The following is a 24,830-nucleotide window of genomic DNA, read 5'->3' on the forward strand; positions in this document are numbered from 1 at the left end:
CTCATGGGTTAAACAATATAGCAATAGGCTTAGTTGCTAATTAACATGGAAAATGCGCAGGCAAAGCAATGATGTAGGCCAGGACCCCCAACATTACGGTGGCTCATCATCTAGCCTCAATGTTTACTCATAGCTTGCCAAAATGGAATTTACTACAATTTCAAGGAAATTTTTAAAAAGTCAACCAAGTTCTAGGAAATTTTTTTGAAAACTAAATGAAATTAAGCATTTCAGTAGCTATAAAAGGAGGCTACTGATGCATCTAGTCTTTATGACTGAGGTAACTCATATAGTACACAATGCAAGCTACTCTATTACAAGCTCCTACTTGAGTAAGGTAAAGAGTGTGCCTCCACTTGTGCATATCCGGGAAGAAAAGGAAGATGAGGCTCATGAAGTTGCCTTTTCCCACATGCAACTCTTGCAAAGGATAATCTTTGAAAAAATGGATTTGAGTGATTGCAAAAGCTTAGGTTTTGAGACCAATAATAAAACTACTCATAGTTGGAAGAGCAAAGGTAAAAGAGAGCATTGTGGGTGGTGGAGAGGTTTTTCCATGTCAAAAATTATAGAGTAGAAGATGGAGCTTGGAAGTCAAGCACTACGTGAAAATATTATGATTTAGTCTCTTTGTCACGTTGTGTGACTAAGTTGGTCATTTTTCTAAGTGGTTATCTGTAGGTTTGGCATGATCAAAATGATATTGTGAATGCAATCGTTGCCAAGTAGAGCCTTAGAGGCATTCTAGAAGCCACCATAGTTGAGGCTATTGGTCACCTTGGGGAGGTGGTGTGAGGTGAGCTTGTAGAGGGGCTTCTTGAAAGTTGCAATTGATGCTGAGGGGGACTTGTTGATGCCATAGTTCCCTAAAAGATGTTGATGGCAAAGTTGATCCCAATAAGATGCTGCCAAACGAAGAAGGTAAAAGCTAAGAAAGAGGCACCAAAGCCTATTTAGTGTGACTAAGAGAAAGAATGGTCTAGCGAAAGAAGAGAACCATTAGCAAGTTCTCTTTGCCAGGTAAATCCTCATATGAATCTCCTACAATTAATCAAGTTATCTCCAGGAGTGCATAAAGAGTTCAAGAAGAAGACTCTTTGCACTGGGTATATTATTGAGCCCTTGGGGAAATATCTTGGGTGGGAGATGATTGGTTTGAACATGCTGAAAACCATTGTCCAAGAATGGCAGCATACATTGACGGCATATTAGTGGAATGTCACTTGAGCTCATCATAGCTAGGGTTTGATTGTAGATCCAAGGTATTGTAGGAGAGAGGGCTAAACCAATGCAAGCATATGCAACATGTTGGCTGCCATTGCTTGCATATGGGATTCCCTTCACTTGCACCTTCAAAGTGTATGATGGCATTTAAGCAAATGACAAAGGTGAAAAAGTTCATGATGGTATTGTGAGAGAGGGATTGTTGTAGAGAAATACTGTGCTAGAAAGCACTCATATGCCAAATGTGGTGCAATAGGAAAAGCTAAAGGAGTTCTAGATGAGCTTTCTTTTTAGGATGTAGTCTAGAATGTAGTAGCTTGGAACTCCACCCTTAAAGCATGAGCTAGCATAGGAGCAGTTGAAAAGGGTTAAGAAATTCATGCAAAGATTTCTAAACTAAGTTTGTTTGGAAAACCAATGGGAGTGTTGGATCAGCTTCATGTTTGGAATATAGTAGCTTGGAATGTATCTACTATTGACTATGCACAACAAGGGAAAGGTAAGAAAGCATTGAGGTGTTATAATGAAATGTGATGTGAGGGTCGATCTCCCAATGAAATTCATGGGGGGTACATGATCTTTATCATTCAAGGTGTCATGCAAGTGGTGCAAGTGCTATGGAAAAGATAGACAAGAAACTCATAGACAAAGAGATATATTAACATCCATAGATTGAGGTGCACAATTAGTGCAATAATGTAGGCATGCACATGGAGAGAGAGAGAGAGAGAGAGAGAGAGAGAGAGAGAGAGAGAGAGAGAGAGAGAGAGAGAGAGAGAGAGAGAGAGAGAGAGAGAGAGAGAGAGAGAGAGAGAGAGAGAGAGAGAGAGAGAAGTGAGTGAGTGAGTGTGTGTGTGTGTGTGTGTGTGTGTGTGCGTGTTCACACATTCAACATCTCAGAAGTCAATGCCTTATTGCATTTAGACAAGCATGTTTTCTACTATAGTGTATAAGTGTATACGACTAATTACATGCTTTTGTAAATAATCTCAACAAACAACCTATTCACATTTGTAGGATTTCATATACTAGACATGAAGCACCTCATTTATTGCACATGAAGCATGCTATTTGTAATTCTTTTGTTAACAATGGGTTTGGCCATACAAACCAGCTAGTATATAGTATAGAGTATGGAAGTATAGATATAGATATAGATGTCCCTAATTTTGAGACATGGGTTTTGTTATTGTGATGTTTTAGTTTTGAACCAAGTAGGTTTTAGGTCATAACTAGGTTCCCAAATAGTATTAGGTTCTAGAAAATTGACCAAGCCATACAGAGGTCTCAAAGTAACATCTTGTTGCTTCCTTGCATGCAAGGGGAAGGACACAATCACAATTGCAACTAAGATGATTTCCTTAATTCACTCACCCTCTCCTTTCATTAAAAAAAAAAAAACGTACAATATAGTTTAAAAGGGTCTACCTATCCCAAAGAACATGTCACTAGAAGAAAATATTGATGTCCAGTTCCCTCCATCTTGAGGGGGATGGACTTGTAATCAATTGTATATGTGAAACTAGTTTGGACAATGGGATTCTTGAGTTGAACAGATTCTTGTATATGTGAAACTAGTTTGGACAATGGCATTCTTAGAAATCATTTTAAATGGTAGATGCAAAAACCGTTCGTTAGGGATTTAGAATCAAATTATATGCATTTATTATTAACAAATAAAAGGTTTCAAAGTTAAAACCTTCTTAGCTTGTTAGAAGTTGGAGGGACAATTATGTGTGTTGGATGAAATTTGGTTGAGTCCTGATTGTGCAACTTTGGGATGATTGGCCATTGTTTAGTGAGCTCAACCTTCGGGCAAGAAAGGCAGCTAAAAATCCACAAAAAATATAATAATCTCCACAATGTAAAGGAGATTTGGTTGAGTCTTGATTGGGCAACTTTGAGATGATTGGCCCCCACTATTTAGTGAGCTCAACCTTTGGGTAAGAATGGCGGCTAAAAATCCACCAAAAATATGATAATCTTTGCAATGTAAAGGAAAATTCAAACCTTCTTCAAATTGTGACTGATTTTCTTTGAAAAAATGTTGTTATATTGATGGGTGGCAACTCAGTTGATAGGAGAAGTACCTAGGCCATAGCAAGTCAATGCTTCAAATCTTGTGATTGAGTAGCTCTATGATGCCTTTAGCCTTAGGGATCCAAAGATTGGGATGAATCCCAATCAAACACTTCAAAATCAACACATTAAAAGAAACCTTGTAGCCAAGTGGGTAGTGGTGTTTGATTGGGATGAACCCCAATCAAGCACTTACAAAATCATTGGGGCACTTACAAAATCAACAGAGTACAAGAAACCTTGTAGCCAACTTGGTAGTGGTGTAAGGGTATCTCTTTGCCTAAAAAATGTTGCAAATATTTTGAAAGTCCTTGTGAAGGTTGGTTTGTTAAATTTAAAAAATGCTGCAATTCATTTTGTGCAAGTGTTTACTAGACGTAACGCGTGAACATATCACGAACGTCTCTATTACTATTTCTCTCTAACACACAGAGAGAGGGGGGGAGAGAGAGAATCTGAATTCAAGGATATGGCGGGAGGTAGCAGGAGGAGAAGAAGGGAGGAGGCTGGCTGGGACAGCTCCCTTGCGCGGGAGCGAACGATTGCTCCTGTCCTCGAGGAAAGCCAGTGGGCTGCAGGTACGGCAGAACCATCAGGAACAGGGCTTCACAGCCATGCCAGCCAAGAGTATGACCATCTTAATCAGCAGAACGACGAGGACGACGAAGAGAAGTACCTCGTAGGCTTTGTTGAGGTCAACGTCGTCGGCTTGCAGTACTATCATGGCACCGTTAATAATCGTGAGATGGTTCGCCTGATCAGAGAACCTCACAATGCCTATGACAGGAATGCTATCCGAGTAGAGAACATGTGGGGTGAGCAAGTGGGCCATGTGGAGCGATACAAGGCGTGTTACCTTGCCCCACTCGCAGACCAGGGCCATGTTGCAATCGAGGGCATCGTGCCGCGTGGCAGCCGGAATGTCTACCGCATGCCGTGTCAAGTTTTTGTCTTCAGTACCTACCCTTCCATGGCCGCAGTGCTGTCGCAGCTCAGACGCAGCGGGCTCAATGTTGTTACGCCTAGTGACTCGCATTTTGAGCACCTTGCTGCCATGGCCCCTGACGAGAAAGGCAAGGGTGCCCCCGAGCAGACCAAAAGCGTTGATGACATCTTTGACTCTCTGCTTCTGAACAGAACCAAGATCCCTCCTGCCATGGATCCTTCTCCAGTTATCACAACCGCATTGTATCTTCATCAGAGAGAGGCTCTCGCATGGTTAGTAGGGAGAGAAAATTCAGAGGATCTGCCCCCTTTCTGGGAAGAGCAAACTGACAAAAGAGGAGGTGGTAGACCTTCTTACATGAATACACTTACAAACTTCATGACTAATCAAAAACCAGAGCCCTTCAGAGGTGGCATACTTGCTGATGAGATGGGCTTGGGCAAGACCCTAACGCTCATCTCTCTCATTGCAACAAACAAAACATCACTGAATGAACCAGAAACAGTCAAACGACCGACTAAGCAGAAAAAGCTTGAACATTCAGGGTTTCCAGCTGTCAATACAAAGACAAGGCACTCTATTTCTGAATCCACGTTGGTTGTTTGTCCACTGTCAGTGATATCCATGTGGGTCACCCAGCTGGAGGAACATACCAGATCAGGCAGTCTCAAAGTCTATCTTTACCATGGGCCAGAGCGCACGAAGAAGGCATCTTTTTTGAGCAGTTTTGATATTGTTCTGACCACCTACAACATTCTTGCAGCTGAAGGTGAAGATAGTCGTTCTCCTCTACAAAAGGTCAATTGGTTACGTGTCATTCTTGACGAGGCTCATCTTGTAAAAAATCCAAATGCGCAAATGACGAAAGTGGCAATCTCACTGACTGCAGAGCGGAGATGGGCAGTCACTGGCACACCAATACAGAATGGGGCAAAGGATCTTTGTAGTCTGATGATGTTTTTGAAGCTTCAGCCATTAGATGACAGGTATTTTTGGAACCGAACGATCCAGCGCCCTTTGCTCACTGGAGAGACATGTGGATTCTTGAGATTGCAGGTGATTTGATTGCATTCTGTGTTTAATTCAAAGAGAAACAAGAGTGGTAAAACTTAGTACAGTTTAACTAGCACTATCCAGTCCTTGCTTCTGGTCTGTTGTGTCAATTTCACATGTAAACTCAAAGCCTGTGTCACAGGCCTTGCTGATGGCTATTGCGCTCAGGAGAACCAAAGATATGATGGTGAATGGTAAAAGGCTAGTTGAATTACCAAAGAAAACCATAACGGTTTGCAATGTGGATCTCCATGAAGATGATCGCCGATTATATGACAAAGTTGAATTTGAGGGCAAACGGCTGGTTGGCAAATATGTTGAATCTGGCACTGTGCTTCAAAACTACACCACAATTTTGCAGATCATCTTGCGTCTGCGTCAAATATGCGATCATTCTAGTTTGTGTCCTCTGCAAGAGAGCATGCTGGACACACTTCCAAGTGTGTCAGGTATATTATGTTCCCAGTGCTTAGCTTATCTGTTCAGAGTGTGCTTATCTGTTCAAAGTTTCTGTATGTTGATGCATGATACTGTCTGAATGCTTAGTCTCTTTTATTTCCCCTGAGAAAACAAGGAACATTTGGATATGAATTTACAAAGACGGGATTCAAAAGGTCTTAATATCAGATTGCTAGCAAATTCTGCACACACAAGTTTTCTATATACTAGTTTTAGGGTTCAATGTACAAGCTTTTCCTACAAGCTGCTGAACTCATCAAACAGAACCACCGAGCAGTTTCTGTATCAGAGACATATTCTCAGCATCATATCTCAGTAAAGGAAAAATGTGGGTTGAGAATTGAAATAGAATAGGTGCATTGAATAGTATCTGGGGGCTGTTGAGAAACCCTTCACCCTTCACCCGCAGTTTGTGTTTTTGCGTTTTTGCGTTTTGCATTTGGGGTTTGTGTTTAGGGTTTCCAGCCCCAAAAAGGGGTGCCATCCTAGACTGACTGTGCCTATTGTCAAGATTGTGGGAGAGAAGGAAGGAGTCTCACTTGTAGCTTTCTTGCTTGCACAATGAGGAAATACACACACAGGTGGAGGTTGAAAACAGTTTTTCCTCTTCTTAGTTGTGTAAGCCAAAAAGAACTCTAGTACAAAGAAATAGAAGAACCCTATATATGGGTCTCAAACCAAACTCAACTAACTAAGGTGGCATACTAACTGAGCCACGAACTAGAGTAGATAAGGATAGCTGTTATGTAGCTATTATTCATGGGCGGTGTACCAACTGCATCTGCAGTTAATAAGTCGGTGATTTAAATGCACAACGGTCACCCTGGCATATCACGAGTGGAGCTCGATATCTCAACATTCCCCCTCGAGCTCAATCCCAATTCCTGCACACCAAGCAGATCTTTGAACTTGCGCAGCTTCTCTGCGCCCAATGCCTTCAGCTACCTGATCCTCTGCGCCCAATGCCTTCAGCTACCTGATCCTCTGTGCTGACATAAACTAGATCAATAAGACCTAGTAAAACCTTCTCCCGCACATAGTGATAATGCACCTCAATGTGCTTTGTTCTAGCATGATAGACTGGGTTATTTGCCAAGTGTATACTACTCATATTGTCACAATAAATGACAACTGGCCCATCTGTAGGCTGATGCATATCATAAAGTAGCTTATGCAACCAAGCTACCTCACATGCAGCCATTGTTGCATCCCTGTACTTAGCCTCTGTGCTCGACAAGGCAACTGTAGGCTGTTTCTTGCTGCTCCAAGTGACTGCAGCACTCCTAAAAGAGAACACATATCCACTGGTAGATTGTCTATTAGAAATACTACCAGCCCAATCAGCATCAGTACATCCATGCAACTGTATCTGAACCCCAGTCTCATAAAGTAGTCCATATTGCAATGTGGACTTCACATACCTGAGTATGCGTTTAGCCACATCCAAATGCGGTTTCCTTGGAGCCTGCATAAATTGACTTACCAATCCAACAGCATAGGTCAAATCTGGCCTGGTAATAGTCATATAAATCAAACTTCCTACTATGCGTCTGTACATAGTAGGGTCTTCCAGAAGCTCACCTGCATCTGCGCTCAGCTTCACATTCTGCTCCAAAGGAAATGAAATAGGCTTACAGCCTGTCATCCCATATTTGGACAGCATGTCCAATTCATACTGCCTCTGCAAGAGCTGTATTCCACTTGGTAATCTAATCATCTCAATGCCCAAGAAATAACGCAGCTCTCTCAAATCCTTCATCTCAAATTTCTGCTTCAATAGCATTTTCACATGAAGGATATTTTTATCACTGTCACCTGTCATAATCAAATCATCAACATAAATGACAAGTAGCATAATACATTTCTCTGTTTTTCTCACATAAAGTGAGAAATCTGCCTTGGAAATCTGAAAGCCAATAGTGACAAGATGCTGTCCTATCTTGTCAGACCATGCTCTAGGTGCTTGCTTCAAGCCATACAAGGCTTTCTTCAACCTGCAAACAAACTCAGGATGAACAGCATGCACATAACCTGGTGGCTGCTCCATATAGACCTCTTCTTGCAAATCACCATGCAAGAAGGCATTCTTTACATCCATCTGATGTAAAGACCATCCCTTTGATGCAGCCATAGTAATGACTGCTCTTATGGTTGCCATCCTTGCAACCGAACTGAATGTTTCTTCATAATCAATGCCATATGTTTGTGCATACCCCTTGACTACTAATCTTGCCTTGTATCTATTTACAGAACCATCTACATTGTGTTTCACCTTATAAAACCACTTACAACCAATTGTATTCTTATCTTTAGGCAAAGGTACCAATTCCCATGTAGCATTTGCTTCCAAGGCATCCATTTCTTCATCTATGACTTTCTCCCATTTTTCTTTTCCCATGGCTTGCTCAAAAGAAGTGGGTTTTGGTTCCTGTATCACTTTGACCATATATGCATAGTGAATGGTTGTAAATCCATCATATTTCAGCCTATCCATAGGATACCTAGCTCTGATAGACCTGCGCAAAGTAGGTTTACTCCCAAGTGCTCTCAAAACATCCTTGGTCTTTCTTACTCCAGGTGTAACAATAGAAGGAATACCCAACTCATCATCAATGCTCTGTTCTGAGCCACTGGATTCACCATCCACAAAAGAGTGACCTGCATTCATATCAAATATGGGCTGATCTACCTTCTCTTTTCCTTTTCGTGAAACCTGCATACCACTATCTGCATTGTTTTGAGGAGATTCTCCTGATGTCAATCTGCCTGTCCATGGCGAAGAATGTGAACCACTGCTAGAGGACACTCCAGGTCCACTAATATTTTGTGACTGCTGTTGTAAATTCTATGCAACATTACCATTTTGTGCATCTACATCATCAATTACATTTACTGGTTTATACCAGCTACTCATCTCATCAAAAACATCTCTGCTCACTGTAAACTTACGAGTAGAAGGGTTATAGCATCTATACCCTTTCTGCTGCAGAGAGTAACCAATAAAGATGCACTTCTCAGCTTTTGGATTCAACTTGGATCTCAACTCATCTGGCACATGAACATAGGCAATGCAACAAAAAATCTTCAAATGAGAAATATCTGGTTTCCTACCAGTATACCTCTCCTCTGGAGTCATCCCATGCTGCAGTGGGAGTTCTGTTCATTATGTAGACTGCTGTAGCAACTGCTTCAGCCCAGTAAAAATCTGGCAAGTCTTTTTCGTTGAGGATGACACGAGATACCTCTCCAATATGCCTGTTTTTTCTTTTTGCAATTCCATTTTGTTGTGGGGTATGACTGCATGAATATTGCTGCTTTATGCCATGCTCTTGCAGGAATCTTGCAAACTCATTTGAGAGGTACTCTCCCCCTCCATCTGACCTTAGGCATTTTATTTGCAGGCCTGTTTCTTTTTCAACCATAGCTTTAAGAGTTTTGAAATGCCCAAAAACTTCACTTTTCTTTTTCATAAAATACACCCAAACTTTTCTGCTATAGTCATCAATAAAAGTGACAAAATAATGACAGCCTCCAAGAGATGCAGCTTTAGTAGTCCACACATCAGAGTGGATTAATTCCAATGGCTTCTTACTCTCTTGAACATGTTTAGGAAATGGTTTCCTTGCCTGTTTTCCAAATTGACAGGCTTCACATACCTTATGCATTTCTGCAACCTTGAATTTAGACAATCTTGCAACAATATTTTGGGCTTGCATTGATTTAAGTCGCTGTACATTAACATGACCAATGCGTTTATGCCAGATATCAATATCTGTAACTACACCGGTCCCATGTGCAAACATTGCTGCACTCAATTTAGGCATGCCTGCATCCAACATATGTTAGCTAAGTATTTGTCAGCTCATGTGTGAGTCTGAGCTTGATCTGGGTTGGGCATTTTTATTAGGTATTTTAGGTATTTTTCTGTTGTGGCATTTTATGCCAGTGGGACATTTTATGCACCAGTCGGCCAGCATTATTGCTCCCTACTTTTTCAGCCTATTTATACTCAGTGGCTCCTTCTCAGTCAGTCACTTCACCATCTGCAGACTCTGTGGAGAGAGGAGCCAGAGCCAGTGCCAGTGCCCACGCAGCCAGTGACTCACTGTTGTATGCGACTGTCTCGTGTTCAGATATTTGGATTCCATTTCCCGTGCATACATCTAAGTTCTCATCTGTATCGTTTTCTTTTCTTTTCTCTTTTTGTCTTGTGTTTCAGCAGTTTATTTCAGCACATGTTTATGCTACCACTGCTGCTCCACTTCTGACATGGTATCAGTTTTCAGGATCTGTGTTTCTGCTGTGTTTTATTGCTGATTTCAGGACTGTTTTGTACCCCTGCTGATCAGACGACTGCTGTCGCAGCCACGCGACCTGTTTTGGGGCTGTTTTCAGCCTGCGTTTTTTGCAGTCTTACCATCGCCTGCTGCCTACGCACCCTCTGCTGCCTGCGTTTTTCATCTGCAGCTGCTGGCGACAGTTTTCTTCCTGTTTTTCTCCAGTTTACAGCCTGCGTTTTGCTGATTTCAGCAGCTCTCGTGGCTGGATGACTGTTAATTCAGGCCGTTTTTGCTGTTTTTGGCAGTTTTTGACTGATTTTTTGACTTTCTACAGCAGATTTTGTCTTCTATTGATTAGATTTTGGGTTATATTGCATGTGAACTCTCATTTTCTGCAGTTTGTGCTTGTGTTTTGGCTGTGTTTCCTCTCTACATTCCATCTCTTCTCTACTTCTCTTCTTATCCTCTCTATATGGCTCCGTGCACTTCCACTGATGATAAGTTACATGGACCTGATTATCTCACATGGAGTGCTGTCATGAAAGCTTGGTTTGTGCAGAAGCGGTTATGGTACATCGTCTGTGGAGCTACTCCTCGTCCTCTTCGTCCTTTTCCTCTTCCTGATGACTTTGATGAGGATAACCATGAGGAAGCGGTGCTCACATGGAACTCGGACGATGCCCGTGCTTACTCGGCGTTGCTTCGGTGTATTTCTAAAGCGGTCTTACCGGCGGTTACCTCCTGTAGGACATCTCCTAAAGTATGGCAGAAGTTGCAGCAGATGTACGAGGCACCTTTCACCATGCGGGCAGTCACACTTTATGGCCAGCTCCAGCAGATGAAGTTTGAGTCGAAAGATACTATTCAGTCTTTTCTTCTTCGTGTTATGCAGGTACAAGACCAGCTTCGGCACATGCAATCTGCTCTTTCCGAGGCGCATCTCGTCGGGACGGTCCTCTACAAGCTCGCCCCCGAAGTTTGATGGAGTGGCCAATGCTTTGCGGGCGCAGACATCATCGACTCCTGTCAGTTTTATACATATGATCTTGATGCTTCTTGAGCATGAGACATCCTTGAGATTACAGGGGCGACTTTCGGCACATTATGGAGGCGAGGCTTATGTAGCTTTAGAGAGGGGTGACGGGAAGAAGAAGTCGAAGGCCCAGTGTTACTACTGTGGCAAGAAGGGACATTTGCGGAAGGACTGTAAGACGTTAGCGGCTTCCAAGAAGGAGGAGCAGAAGAAGAAGCGGGCTGTTGACTCTACCGATGAGTCCTCTCCTTCATCAGACTCCGACTCAGATCCTCCGACCAAGGTGAAGTCCAAGGCGTGGAAGGGATCCTCTTCTTCGGATCGCGGGAAGGGCTTGGTGGCCCCTTTCTCGGCTGCTTTCTAGTGGTGGTGATGAGGTCATCCCTCACGACTCTCTTGTGCCAGAGAGGGAGTGTGAGCGAGTGTTCAGATGGGGCAGCCGCGCCTCATCTATACTTTTATACAGGTGCACATGTTCCAGAGAGGGACTTCCCTGACGCATCGACTTCAGTCTGGGGGAATCAAATCTTGAAGCTGGGATTGACATCCAGGCTCATGATGAGCTGGTTATCTGACCGAGAGCGGGAGGCTTTCGTCTGGAGCTCACATGAGGGGACACTTTGGCGGTCTAGCCAAAGGCGGGGAATCCATGGTCACCTATGTTCAGGGGCATTTTTGACAGGATGGTCTTGTATGCTACTGTGAGATATTGGTGATGGACACAGAGACATGCTACGATCTTCTCTATTTTCGGGAGTTTGGTACGATCGACATCGACATCCGGTTCTCTTCGAGGCACCTTGGTGGTGGCTTGATCACCCACTGCTTGGGTATCCATGGTTCTACTTGGTGGTTCTATGTTGTATAGTTTCTGATCTCTTTTCATTGTACTATTGTATTGTATCAGATCACCCATGATTTGAGAGAGGGTGTTAGCAAAGTCTTTGTCAGCTCATGTGTGAGTCTGAGCTTGATCTGGGCTGGACATTTTTATTAGGTATTTTAGGTATTTTTCTGGGGTGGCATTTTATACCAGTGGAACATTTTATGCACCAGTCGGTCAGTATTAATGCTGTCCGACCAGCATTATTGCTTCCCACTTTTTAAGCCTATTTATACTCAGTGGCTCCTTCTCAGTCAGTCACTTCACCATCTGCAGACTCTGTGGAGAGAGGAGCCAGAGCCAGTGCCAGTGCCCACGCAGCCAGTGACTCACTGTTGTATGCGACTGTCTCGTGTTCAAATATTTGGATTCCATTTCCCGTGCATACATCTAAGTTCTCATCTGTATCGTGTTCTTTTTTTTTTTCTCTTTTTATTTTGTGTTTCAGCAGTTTATTTCAGCACATGTTTATGCTTCCACCGCTGCTCCACTTCTAACAACGTAAACATTCTGCCCTTTTTCTTTCCTTTTGCTATCAAGCGACCTTTATTTTTCATATCCTCAACAAAGCATCCATGAGAATTAAATCTGACCTGCAAGCTCTGCTCAACCATTTAACCAACAGAAATCAGGTTCTTGGTGATATTCGGGACATGAAATACATCCGACAGGTATTTCTTTTTCCCATCCTGCATAGACAAATGAATATTTTCAATCTGCACAATAGGATGTGCAATATCATCACTAGTCTCCACAAATCTTGGTTTTTTCATTTTCCTTGCATCTTGTATCCATTCTGCATGGCCAGTCATGTGGTTTGATGCACCTGAGTCAACATACCACACATCGTTGCTTTCTTCTGTACTTGTTACAGAATTGGTCATGTGTTGCACCATAAACAAATGCTTATTTTTGTCATCACCGTGTCTACTAGAAGATGCATAATTTCCTTGTTGCAATTTCTCATTCATGATGTCATTCTGCTTTTTATAGCAGTCTTTAGCCATATGACCCATTTTACCACAGTAGTAGCATTCAACATTGCTGTTTGCATTTTGGCCTCTTTGCCATCCACCACGACCTCTTTGGCTCCCCCTGCCTCTAGAGTTACCACGTCCTCCTCCATAGGACTGGTTTTCTTGAGTTTGCTGCATATTCTGATTTCTACCACGGCCTCCAGATCGGCCTCCTCTACCTCTTCCAACATTTGAGTAGAAGACAGTTTCTTTTGAAGTTCCTCCTGAAGAAGATGCACCACCATTTCTCTGCTCCTCAGAAATTAGAAGAGCAATCAACTCCTCAAAATCAGGAAATCTCTCACGGACAAAAATGGATGTTCGAAACTGTGCATGATCCTTTCCTAGACCATTCAAGGTCACAGAAACTAAATCATCATCTTCCACTGGCGACCCAATGGAAGCAAGTGCATCTGCAATCTTCTTCACCTTCATGTGGTAGTCATTGATGCTCATACTGTCTCTTTGCACATTGTGCAACTCTTGCTTGAGCTGCATTTTTCTGGCTTGCGTATTTATGCTATAGATTTTTGACAAAGTATCCCATGCCTCCTTTGGCGTACTTGCATCCTGAATATGCATAATCATAGAGTCTGAAATACTGATAGACAGCCAGTATATAACTTTTCTGGCTCTCTCATGCCATCCTTTAAATGCCTGCATTTGTTGATTGGGAACATTAGGAAGAACTGGTTCTTCTTCGTTTCCTGCAACGAATTCTCAATATCATTTTTCCATAAGGAAATTCGTCATTCTAAACTTCCATGCTTGGAAGTTATTCTTGTCAAGCTTTTCAGTGACAATCTGTAAAAGAGAATCAGACGCCATTACAGAACACTACAAAGAATTCTGTCACTGCAAAAAACACAGCTTCAGCCTCACAAGGGCAAATTTGCAAAACTGACAAAAGTGGTATTTGACCACACAGTCACTTCCTAGTGACGATTTTGCATCAACAGGCAACAAGGGTGATTTTATAACTCCCAATGTCTCTGCGCATAGGCATACGATGCAATTTTACAGTAACTTTTCACTGACCTGTAGAACAATGGTCGCACAACAAAAAACTGGGCCTTTTCTTGAGTGCGTGCGGAAAACTTCGGCCTCCAAAACAGGCCCCGAAATGGCCTCAAATAAAAAAAACAGGGTAACCGAGGGCTAAAGTCATCTCACGCAGCATATACTGCCCTCTTGCTTCACCGTGAAGGGCGTCTCAATCTGAGACAATGCACTCTTGCACTTTCCGGCTGTGCTACCTGCAGAGACTTGCTCCCAAACTCGAAAAATGAAAGCAACACTGGTCCTCTTACCAGAACACCGCGAACTTGGCTTGCTTTCTTGAGCTCCTTACCACGAACAAGGCTCTGATACCATGTCAAGATTGTGGGAGAGAAGGAAGGAGTCTCACTTGTAGCTTTCTTGCTTGCACAATGGGGGAATACACACACAGGTGGAGGTTGAAAACAGTTTTTCCTCTTCTTAGTTGTGTAAGGCAAAAAGAACTCTAGTACAAAGAAATAGAAGAACCCTATATATGGGTCTCAAACCAAACTCAACTAACTAAGGTGGCATACTAATTGGGCCACGAACTAGAGTAGATAAGGATAGCTGTCATGTAGCTATTATTCATGGGTGGTGTACCAACCGCATCTGCAGCTAACAAGTCGGTGACATAAATGCACAACGGTCACCCTGGCATATCACGAGTGGAGCTCGATATCTCAACACCTATTTATAGGCCACTCTCTCATTCATTCCTTACGGCTGATTTATTCAGTCTGTCACCTCTTCTCTCCATCCTCTCCACTATCCTCACACCCTTTCAGGAGGACATTGCGGTTCGTGGTTTGTGGCTGTCTTCATCATCTTCCTTGTGCTACAACACCCTTGTTCCCTTGTATTACATTCACTCCATGATTTAGAACTTCATCATTCCATTCATCAGAGTTTCGTCTCTCTTCTTTTCTCTTCTCCATGTTTGCCGAGTTCACTTTGTGTTCCTCCCCGCAAACCCTACTGTCTCGCTGGTACGTCATCTTTTGACATGGTATCAGAGCTGGATCTGCTCAAACAGCGGCAAAGATCCTCCACTCCAATGAAGGCAAAGACTGGTGGCGGGTTCGGCATCCACTTATCTTTTTCTTCCACTACATTAAAATCTCGTTTTTGCAGATTTCACGTATTTTCAGCTTGCTGCCTACACTCCTTTCGCAGAGGACATCGCAGTCTTAACTGTCCCTTGCTGTCATCTATAGTCCGGCGCCTGTTTCCAGCCTTCCACTTACTGTTTGCAGTTGTTTATAGTAGAACGACTACTGTTGAGTACTCTCCATTCGGAAAATAATCTCGTTTTTGCAGAATCCAGGAATTTCAGCTTGTTGCCCACATCCCAAATGCAGAGGACATCGCGGTTCAAGCTGGCCATTGCTGTCTACAATAGTCTGGCGTTTGTTTTCAGCCTATTGCACACTGTTCGGAGCTGATTTCAGCATATTGACTGTTGTTGCTTATTTTTTTTCTACGTTTTTAGTATTTCTCTCTCCTCACTTGCGTTTTTCTACTGGTTGCAACCTCTTACTGTTGGTTGCATCCTTCTCCCAATGGCAGCTCACTTCCAGCCCTTCCACTGCTCTCCCACCCCATGAGGGGGACATTGCAGTTCGTGGTTCATGGTGGTTGACCTCTTTCTTCTTCAGCAAGGCACACTGGTATCCATGGCTTCTTTACCAACAGATGACCAGACTACTGGGTGCTTCTACTGTGGCATCACCGGACACCACCGATTTTTGCTGACTTCGACCTTTGCTCCCCACCCCCCGGAGTATATGCATCTTCCACCAGGAACTCCTTGTGCCACCTCTTCTTTCTAGGCCACAGAGATTGTTCTACATCGGCTATCAGAGTACTATGCTCAAGGTAATAAGACGCATCCAATGCGCACTAAGTCCTTTCGAGCACATGGAAGCTCGATTGGCGCTACGACCTCGTGGAGATCGTCGCAATGTCAGCGGCAGTCTTCTCCCACTTATTTTTAGGTACAGTGGCTTCCACGACCTATGGATCTGCCGTCCGCTCCATCGAGAGACAGTGATTGTTTGATACCGTCTCCTTATCAGTCTGCTCCTTCGAGAGACAGTGGCTGCTCGACTCCTTCCTCTTCTTCGGCTATCCAGTCTGCTCCATTGAGAGACATCGACTATTGTCCATCTCTTGCTCATTCTGAGCTCTACCCTTCCCCACCCTCGACTACTCAGGTTCGAGAGACAACCTCTGGGAGCTCTTCGGCACCCCAAATACCTTCTTCGGCCCGACCGGCAGCACTTCCTTCGTCATCAAACATTTCGGAGTCCGTGATCCATGAGTTTTTGGATTCCCTCTCTACTTCAGAGGGGAATTCAGAGGGGGATGTTATTCCTTTGCCCTCAGAGGGGGCATCTACTTTTTCTTCGACTTTAGCGGGGGCCCCTTCACCTCCCACCTCAGAGGGGGAACCTACTTCACATGAAGTTTTTAACCCATCCTCTACTTTCTTGGGGTGGCTGTCTTCGACCAGTCATCTCTTCTACTGATACCCAGGATCTTCAAGTACCACCTAGATCGGGACCTCGGAGGTTCAGCCGCGACTTGGTGATGAGGCCTTTGTATTCCTTCTAGCATGGATGTACGGAGCTAGTGGCTTCTCTCCCGAGGTTGTGTTTCGGATTCTCAAGTTCACTTTGTCTACTAATCTTTATTGCAGGTTTCCTTTCCGGTGTAAATATTGGATCTTAGGGATCCTCTACATCTTCTTCCTCCTCTTCTCTTCTTGCCTTGGTCACTTGGTTAGCATGGAGCCACCTCCCGAGATCGAGTACGGGCATATCCTTATGGTTCTCGGCACCACACAAAGTCCGACATTCCTCCTATGCATTGCATGTTTTCATCATCTTTGTACTAGGGCACTTGGGCAAGTGAACAATTTTCCCATGAGGGACACTGTCCAAGTGGCACCTGCTGCATGAGCATTCTTCAGCATGTAGCATTGCATCTCCACCTCACTCTTCTCTTGTTTCTCTTTTTGGGCTTGAGAGGGGGTGTTGAGAAACCCTTTACCCTTCACCTGCAGTTTATGTTTTTGCGTTTTTGTGTTTTGCGTTTTGAGTTTAGGGTTTCCAGCCCCAAAAAGGGGCGCCATCCTAGACTGATTGTGCCTATTTATAGGCCACTCTCTCATTCATTCCTTACGGCCGATTCATTCAGTCTGTCACCTCTTCTCTCTAGCCTCTCTACTACCCTCACACCCCTTCAGGAGGACATTGCGGTTCGTGGTTCGTGGTTGTCTTTATCATCTTCCTTGTGCTATGGCACCCTTGTTCCCTTGTATCACATTCACTCCATGATTCAGAACTTCATCATTCCATTCATCAGAGTTTCGTCTCTCTTCTCTTCTCTTCTCCATGTTTGCCGAGTTCACTCCATGTTCCTCCCCGCAAACCCTACTGTCTCGCTGGTACGTCATCTTTTGACAGGGATTGGTTTAAGGTAGCCTAAAACTGCCATGCCGAAGTGGCACTGGTGGCTTCTCAGGCTCAAGAGTGGATTGTGGACGGGTGCTTCCTGCCACACAACTCTGTCCAAGGCGGGTAGACAATGGTGCTTCCCGCCACATGACTTTGTCTAAGGAAGGCCTTGCTTGCTTGTGCTCAATGCAGGGGTATATTCTATTTGGAGATAAGTTTTTTTGTCCCCTTTCATGCCATTGGTCGGATATAGGCCATTGAGGTGGAGTCTTACATAGAAGGTACTATATGTTCTAGGTTTTGACTACCATTTACTCTTGGTAAGCAAGATATGCGAACTAGGTCTCATCATGGAGTTTTGATATTGACTCCTTTAGGATTCTAGATGGCCGGACTTGACAAGTGGTGTGCCAAGGGAAGGAGGATAATGGTGTCTATAACCTTTGAAGCTTGAAGCATAGTAGCCCTCACCTTTATCTCCTCACAAACCGAATTGTATGCTCGGTTTGGTCACCTCAACCACGAGTACCTTTGGAAGGCAATTCATGATCAAATGGTTTATGGCTTACTAGATGCTAGGGTGAGCCATACTCCTTGTGTGTTGTGCATAAAGGGAAAACAACAGTGTGATGCCATCTCACAAGAGACTACTCGATGGGTCAAGACTCCCTTGGAGCTTGTATTTACAGATTTATGTGGACCAAGGTGACGAGTCCCTCTAAGGGGAGGAAATACTTCATGTTGATTATGGATGACCATGGCATGATGACTTGGGCTTATATTTTGCAAGTTAAGACACAAGCCTTCTTGCGTTTTTTGAGATTGCCTCATCTTCAAGGAAAGCTAGTTTGGGCGGGAAAGAAGAAGAATACAATGATCTCTTTTCCTTAAGAAACTTATGGATTTTTTTTTTGAAATGAAATAAATAAACCCTTTTGTAATATGTAAATTTTGTTAAATAAAGTATTTCCTTTGTTGGTCATACATTGGTACGCTCATATTTTGAGGTGCACGCCTTGTGTTGACTCTATGATCTAGGTTCCTAGGATTTTTTCATTGGCTGTGAGGTCAAATTCGTAGAGTTTTCAGTTGCTTGTAGAGGGGATTGAGTAGCACCTCATGCTTGGATGTTCAAGTGATAGATGGGCATAGGAGCTAGTTTGAGTGGAGCCAATAGAGTTTGAGGCTCTTGAGGAGGAGATTTCTTGGCTATCTTAAGACTTTATCAGAGGCACTAAAGTATGATGTAGATATAGAGGGTATTCTCAAGGAGTGGGAATTGCAAGTTGGGATCACGATGTTTTTGTTGGAACCAAGCATGTACAACAGAGCTACTAGGCACTAATAACAAGGAACCTAGATCAGTTCGTGAGGCTTTGAAGTATGATGGTGGCAAAAGGCTATGGAACAAGAGTTGGAGGCTATAGAGTGGAATGGCACATGGGAGCTTGTGCCTAGGCCTGTCGCAAGGTGATCGAAGCCAAGTGGGTCTTCAAGACCAAATATCATAGTGATGTCCAATGTATCATAGTGATGGCATGCTGAACAAACACAAGGTCCGCTTGGTGGCCAAAGGATTTGCTTAAAAAGTGGGTGTAAAATTTGACGACATATTTGCTTCTATTGTGTGGATGGCCACCATTTGTACCGTACTTGGCCTAGCTAGCCATAGAAGACGGCTGGTGTATGAATTGGATGTCAAGTTAGCATTTCTAAATGGCGACTTAAAGGAGACCATCTATGTTGAGTAGCCTCTTGGATTCTTGAGCTCAAATGGTAAGGTGCATAGATTGAAGAAGGCTTCTTTATGGCCTTAAATAGGCTCTTCGAGCGTGGAACGAGAAGATTGAAACCTTCCTTTGAGAGAGATTGGATTGTTGGAGGTTGACCATGATTCAAATTTGTACATCCACATCTTAGCTAGTTGACATGTGGCGTTTGTGCTATGTGGATGACCTCATATTTGTAGGTGACCATGCCCCGATAGTTATGTAGACGAAGAATGCCATAAATGAGAAGTTCGAGATGACTAGCATGGGTCTTCTACATGTCTTCTTAGGTTGTGACATATGGCAAACCTAGAGGGGGATCTCTCTCTCAATAGTGGTATGTGTAAGAGCTTTTGATCGCCTTCTAGATGGCCACATACTGTCCCATCTCCACTCCTGTGGATCCTAAGTGGAAGGTTTTAGCCCATGCAAATTCACCAATTGTCAATGCTTCTAGCTACCGGCAGCTGCTTGGTTCCTTGATTTGGCTACTCAACACTAGGATCGATCCATGTTTTTTTGGCTGGTTTGCTTGTAGGGTTTATGCGTGAGCCCAAGAAAACTCAATTGTTAGGCTTGGGAGGCAATAGTCTCATGTTGTGGGAATGGACAGATTTGATTGGGCTAGACATGTTAATCTTCATTAATGGACTATAGGTTTTGGCTTTTAGGTGTTATCTCTGGGAGTAGCAAGAAGTAACCAACAATTGCCTCATCTTTTATAGAGGTTGAGTATACCAAGCAACATCATCTACCACATCTGAGACCATGTGGCTTTGAATGTTTTTGGGAGAGCTTGGCTGTCCTTAGACTCAACCTACCATTGTTCTATGTGACATGAGAGTTGCATAGCTATTGTGTAGAATCTATTGTTTCATGCATGGATGAAGCACATCGAGATCCAGTACCATTCATTTGGGAGATCTTGGATGGTGTAGTTACGGTGGAGCACTATAAGATAGAAGACAATCTTGCAGATCTCTTCACCAAAGCTCTTCACTAGGCCATTCTTCGACAACATTCCAGGTCATTGACCCTCCTGCCACATCCAAGGTCTGAGCAGGTGTGTTAGCAGTCACCTCTTGGATGGGTGGGTCGGGTTGAGGCAGGGCAGTGTGAGCAGTTTCCAGCCATGGTGGGAGTTCAAGGCTGGGCAGGCAGCACGTGTGCAGGCAGACGAGCAGCATTTCAGGTAGGCAGATAGGTGTGCTGGTAGTGGGCCAGTCAAGCAAACTGCCATGTAGCAGTCATGAACTGCACACCGCTGGTTGCACTTTTTGCAGTCTAACCAGTCTTTTTCTCTCTCCTGTTTATCACCTATTTATAGTTTGCCCATTGGCCACACTTATTCTGTAATCCGAGAGTGTGAGGTTTCCGGCTGATCATATACATGCACAGCCTGTTGTACTTTTCTGCCCTGACTTTATTCACTGTTCAGCATTCATATTCTCAGCACTCTCCCCCTGCCCCCGCGAGTGTGAGGTTTCTGGCTGATCATATACATGCACAGCCTGTTGTACTTTTCTGCCCCGATTTTATTCACTGTTCAGCATTCATGTTCTCAGCATTCCACAAACCGCGTACCCCCCGAAAACAAAAACAAAAAATGATCATCGTGTACAATCAGTCTCTACACCTGCTTGTGCATTGCTGCACTTTGACAATTCGTTTGCAGCAGGAAGACATCATCATCATTCTTGGAGCATGTGTTTCTCTCTCTGTTGGCTTATGACAGATCTGAGAGATCAAGCAAGTGCTGTTTCTGCCTGCCCTGCTCTGGTGCTACACAGGCAAGACGGAAGTTTGGTGATCACTTCATAGGCACCCGCACTGCTGCCTTTTTCTTTTGTACACCCTCATGATGCTGCTTGGAGTGTCAAGAGTGCAACGAATGTGGAAGTGTATGACCGGACTGGAAAAAAGAACTGAACACAGAGAGGAGAGAGAAAAGGACAGTAGAATGCTGAAGATTGCAGAGTATGAATGCTGAATATAGGCGGAAAATATGTACAACAGGTTGTCGGTGGAGTATCACCAGCCGGAGATCTCTGACCTGTAGAAGAAACTGAAGTGAAATTATCCTGGGCAGGCCTGTAGAGAGAAAAGGACAGTAGAATGTTGAAGAATGCAGAGTATGAATGCTGAATACAAACAGAAAATACGTACAACAGGCTGTCTGAGTATCACCAGCTGGAGCTCTCTCACCTGCAGAAGAAATTGAAGTGAAATGACCTTGGGCAGGCTTGAAATAAATAGGCCGAAAATAACAATAAAACATGACAGGTCGGCCAACTGAAAACTGGCTGACAGCTGCTGAACAGTCCAAGTGCATCAAATAATGACAAAATAATAAAAATGCTGCCACTAAAATGCTGTCCTGGCATGTGGTAACCTGCCCGACTGCTTCAGCTCCCAACCTGACCTGCCTGTCCAAATTGTTGCCTAGACATGGCACAAACTGATGGGTGTCCTGCTCCAAAACAAAATGCGAATGAATAAACAGCCCTAGGGCCTAAACCACCTTGTACATGCCTATGCCCATCCTGGGGATGACCATATCTCTACCACGGAGTGGACACACTACTAGTCCTTGCCTCTGGACACTTTACTGCAATTTTGCTGCCAGTAGGACTGCTCCCGTCATTGCTCTGATATGCATCTGAAACTAAGCAGGTCTGCTGCATTTTGTTGCCTACATCAGCTGTGTAGCTGGTCAACTGCATTTTTGTTCTTGGTCTCACGATCCATTCGCATATGAAACATTTCTTGAGCATACCTCAGCCTGGTTCCTCAGGAGAGAGTGGCTGTTGGATAGCCCTCCACTCCTTAGTATCCTTGTATTGCACCTCTCGTGCTTGGTTTTCTGATCAAGTTCATTGATTTCTTCATTCTCATTCCATCTCTAAGATCATTTGGTAGTTGCGTGGTTGTTTGTACAGTGTATGTTCTATGCAAACCCTAATGTATTCTCTCAATCAATTCTGTCTGGTTTGGATGATGACTGATAGAGTATGAGTAGCACCATTGGTGGTTGGGTGCATTTCTGCTGCTTGCTATGCATGCATTGACTGAGTTGATTTGGGGATTTGTGATGGCATGAGAAGCAATGTTGTTGAAGATGGATGCAATTTGGTGCAAACCAGGGTAAAAATTAAGGGATCCCTATGCTTGATAGGTGGGAGAATGTTCGGTTGATTGATGGTGAACAGTTTGGAAAATTGGGTGAATGTTAAGAGAAAGCCCTATCTTTGAGTTATTTTAGACTGAATTTTAGGGAAAAGTCTGTACATTTTGTATATATGGGCTGTTTTCTGAGTTTTTAATCCTAAAAATTTAGTCTAGTGACCAAGAAAAGCTCCAAAAAATAGCATTTGGGCTTAATTTTTGCTCCTAGTTTTTAACCTGGCACTGCAAACCCCTATCACTTTGCTATGTATTCATTTGAAGTTGCAACCCAATATCATCTGCTGCAGCGATGTTCAAACTTCTTACTCAGTTGTTGACTTGTGCTATCTCTAACTGATGATATTGACCAGTGATAATTGCTTTTAAGTCGAGTTATTTACTGGGCATCATCAAAAAGTTATTATGTTGTGATTCATTTTATTTTTAGAATATTTCATTGATTTTCTGTATTCAATGTACTCATGTATTACCCTGCAAAACTAGTACTTGTTCTGGTAACACATCAGAGTGGTTTGTAGTCCTGGATTATTACATGGTTTTACCAGTCTAACTACCAACAATGTACTAAATTTGTGGCTTAATGCTCTGCAGATCTATTATCCTCACCAGAGCTACTTGAGAAGCTATTATCAGCACTACAAAGTGGAGATGATTTCGATTGCCCTATTTGTCTTTCACCACCTACCATGGCAATCATAACAAAGTGCTCGCATATCTTTTGTCGGAGATGTATTGAAAAAACAATCATGCATGACAAGCAAAGTTGCCCTTTGTGTCGTGCTCCACTGACAACTGCAGATTTGTTTTCACCAGTGACAGAGTCAACTGATATAGCAGCATCTGAAACAACAGCACCCGAGTTGAGTGCCAAAATAAAGGCTCTTCTTGAGATGCTTCAAGAGTCCAGGAGAAATGACATGGCTGTAAAATCTGTCGTATTTTCACAGTTCTCAAGCATGCTGACTTTGGTGCAGGGTGCTTTAGAGGGAGCAGGTTTTCAGTGTGTGAGGCTTGATGGTAGCATGTCTCTTAAAAAACGGGAGCAAGCATTGAAAGCATTCCAGTCAAATGATTCAAACAGCCCATCTATTTTTCTCTTAAGCTTGAAAGCAGCTGGTGTGGGGCTCAACCTGGTTGCTGCATCACGGGTGTACATGCTTGACCCCTGGTGGAATCCAGCTGTTGAGGAGCAAGCTATGGATCGGGTGCACCGTTTAGGCCAAACACATGACGTTGAAGTGGTCAGGTTTATTGTTAAGGAGAGCATTGAAGAACGAATCTTACAATTGCAAGAGAGGAAAAGAAATCTTGCAAACTCTGCCTTTGAGGAGTCACCGGAACAGATGCGCAAAACCAGAGTACAAGATGTACAACATTTAATGCAGCTGTGAGAAGATTAATCCTTAGTGAGACTACAGACAGGCAACACCTTTTTGTAAATTGGCCACTTTTACTTGTATACCATGAAGCTCTGTCAGAGCAGAACATACGGTCTTCTGCTAGCATCCGTAAGGGTATCCTCAGACATGGTGCTTAGTAGTCTTGACTGCTAATTTTCACTAGTTCTCTGCTGCTTGCAGGTTGTGAAAAGCCTCCCTTAACTCTTTATCTTGTGTATAATCTAGTTTCAAAAACTGATAGTTCCTGGTGAACGCAGTAGGGAGGATACAATGTAGTCCCGAGTCTTCTTTGTGCATGTCAGGGCTTAATATGCAGTAATGAGTGCAGAAAAAACTGTTTCCAGAGGAACTTACTCGTACAGTAAATGGATGCTTGGGATTACTAATCAAGTATTGTGTAACCTCATCTTAATGTGGATGCATGTATGCAAGTACTAAGCGAAACATAGAAGTCTGACAATCTCTGAGAGTAGAAAATAGCAACTTGGGGAGCAGGTTGTGTGCTTCAACATTTAACCTTCTAGATTTGCATATTAAGTAGAATCTGATAAATTGGGATGATCATCTGACTTGACAATGGAAGGTATGCCCATCAACCATAACATCTAAAAGATTTGATGCAATTGTTTGCACTTCTAATGTCTCTATAATTTGTCTACTATGATCTTTGTATCTCACATCCTTGCAACCTCGGTAGGCATGCAGCTGTGATCTCCTTAGCTCCTTTCTTCTTGATTGGATTGTGTTGTAGACCTTGATTTTACATATGTAGTGCTCCTCACTCTCCACCTAATTTACAAGTCCTCTCATCCCTAGGGATGCAAGTCAGCCTCCTTGTCTTGATCTCTAGTGGTGAGAAGAGATTGTGTAACAGATGGCTACTTGCATCTCATGCTGCATGTATATGTCTAGGTAACTAGGTCTCTCAATGAAACCATCTGTTGTGGTCCTTGAAGTGATATTTGGGGTGAGGGAGTTGTTAGGGTATCCATGTGTGCAATAT

General features: G+C 43.3%; 1 protein-coding gene across 2 annotated transcripts; it reads left to right on the plus strand.

Moving 5' to 3' along the window:
- The first annotated feature begins 3,699 nt into the window (after positions 1 to 3,699).
- On the plus strand, positions 3,700 to 24,168 carry LOC148025784 (DNA/RNA helicase protein). Of its 2 annotated transcripts, XM_087693030.1 has the most exons (4): positions 3,700 to 5,018; positions 5,139 to 5,305; positions 5,445 to 5,751; positions 23,019 to 24,168. In XM_087693030.1, the coding sequence occupies exons 1-4, from the start codon at positions 3,773 to 3,775 to the stop codon at positions 23,816 to 23,818; spliced, it is 2,520 nt and encodes an 839-aa protein (XP_087549156.1). In that variant the 5' UTR covers positions 3,700 to 3,772; the 3' UTR covers positions 23,819 to 24,168. The 2 variants fall into 2 exon arrangements, with proteins under 2 accessions (XP_087549156.1, XP_087549155.1); XM_087693029.1 differs by having other exon boundaries at positions 3,700 to 5,305.
- Positions 24,169 to 24,830: the final 662 nt, after the last annotated feature.

The sequence above is a fragment of the Lygodium microphyllum genome, chromosome 14 (genome assembly GCF_053477565.2).
Source record: "Lygodium microphyllum isolate KBCC chromosome 14, Lygodium_microphyllum_v1.1.10, whole genome shotgun sequence".
NCBI classification, from domain to species: domain Eukaryota; kingdom Viridiplantae; phylum Streptophyta; class Polypodiopsida; order Schizaeales; family Lygodiaceae; genus Lygodium; species Lygodium microphyllum.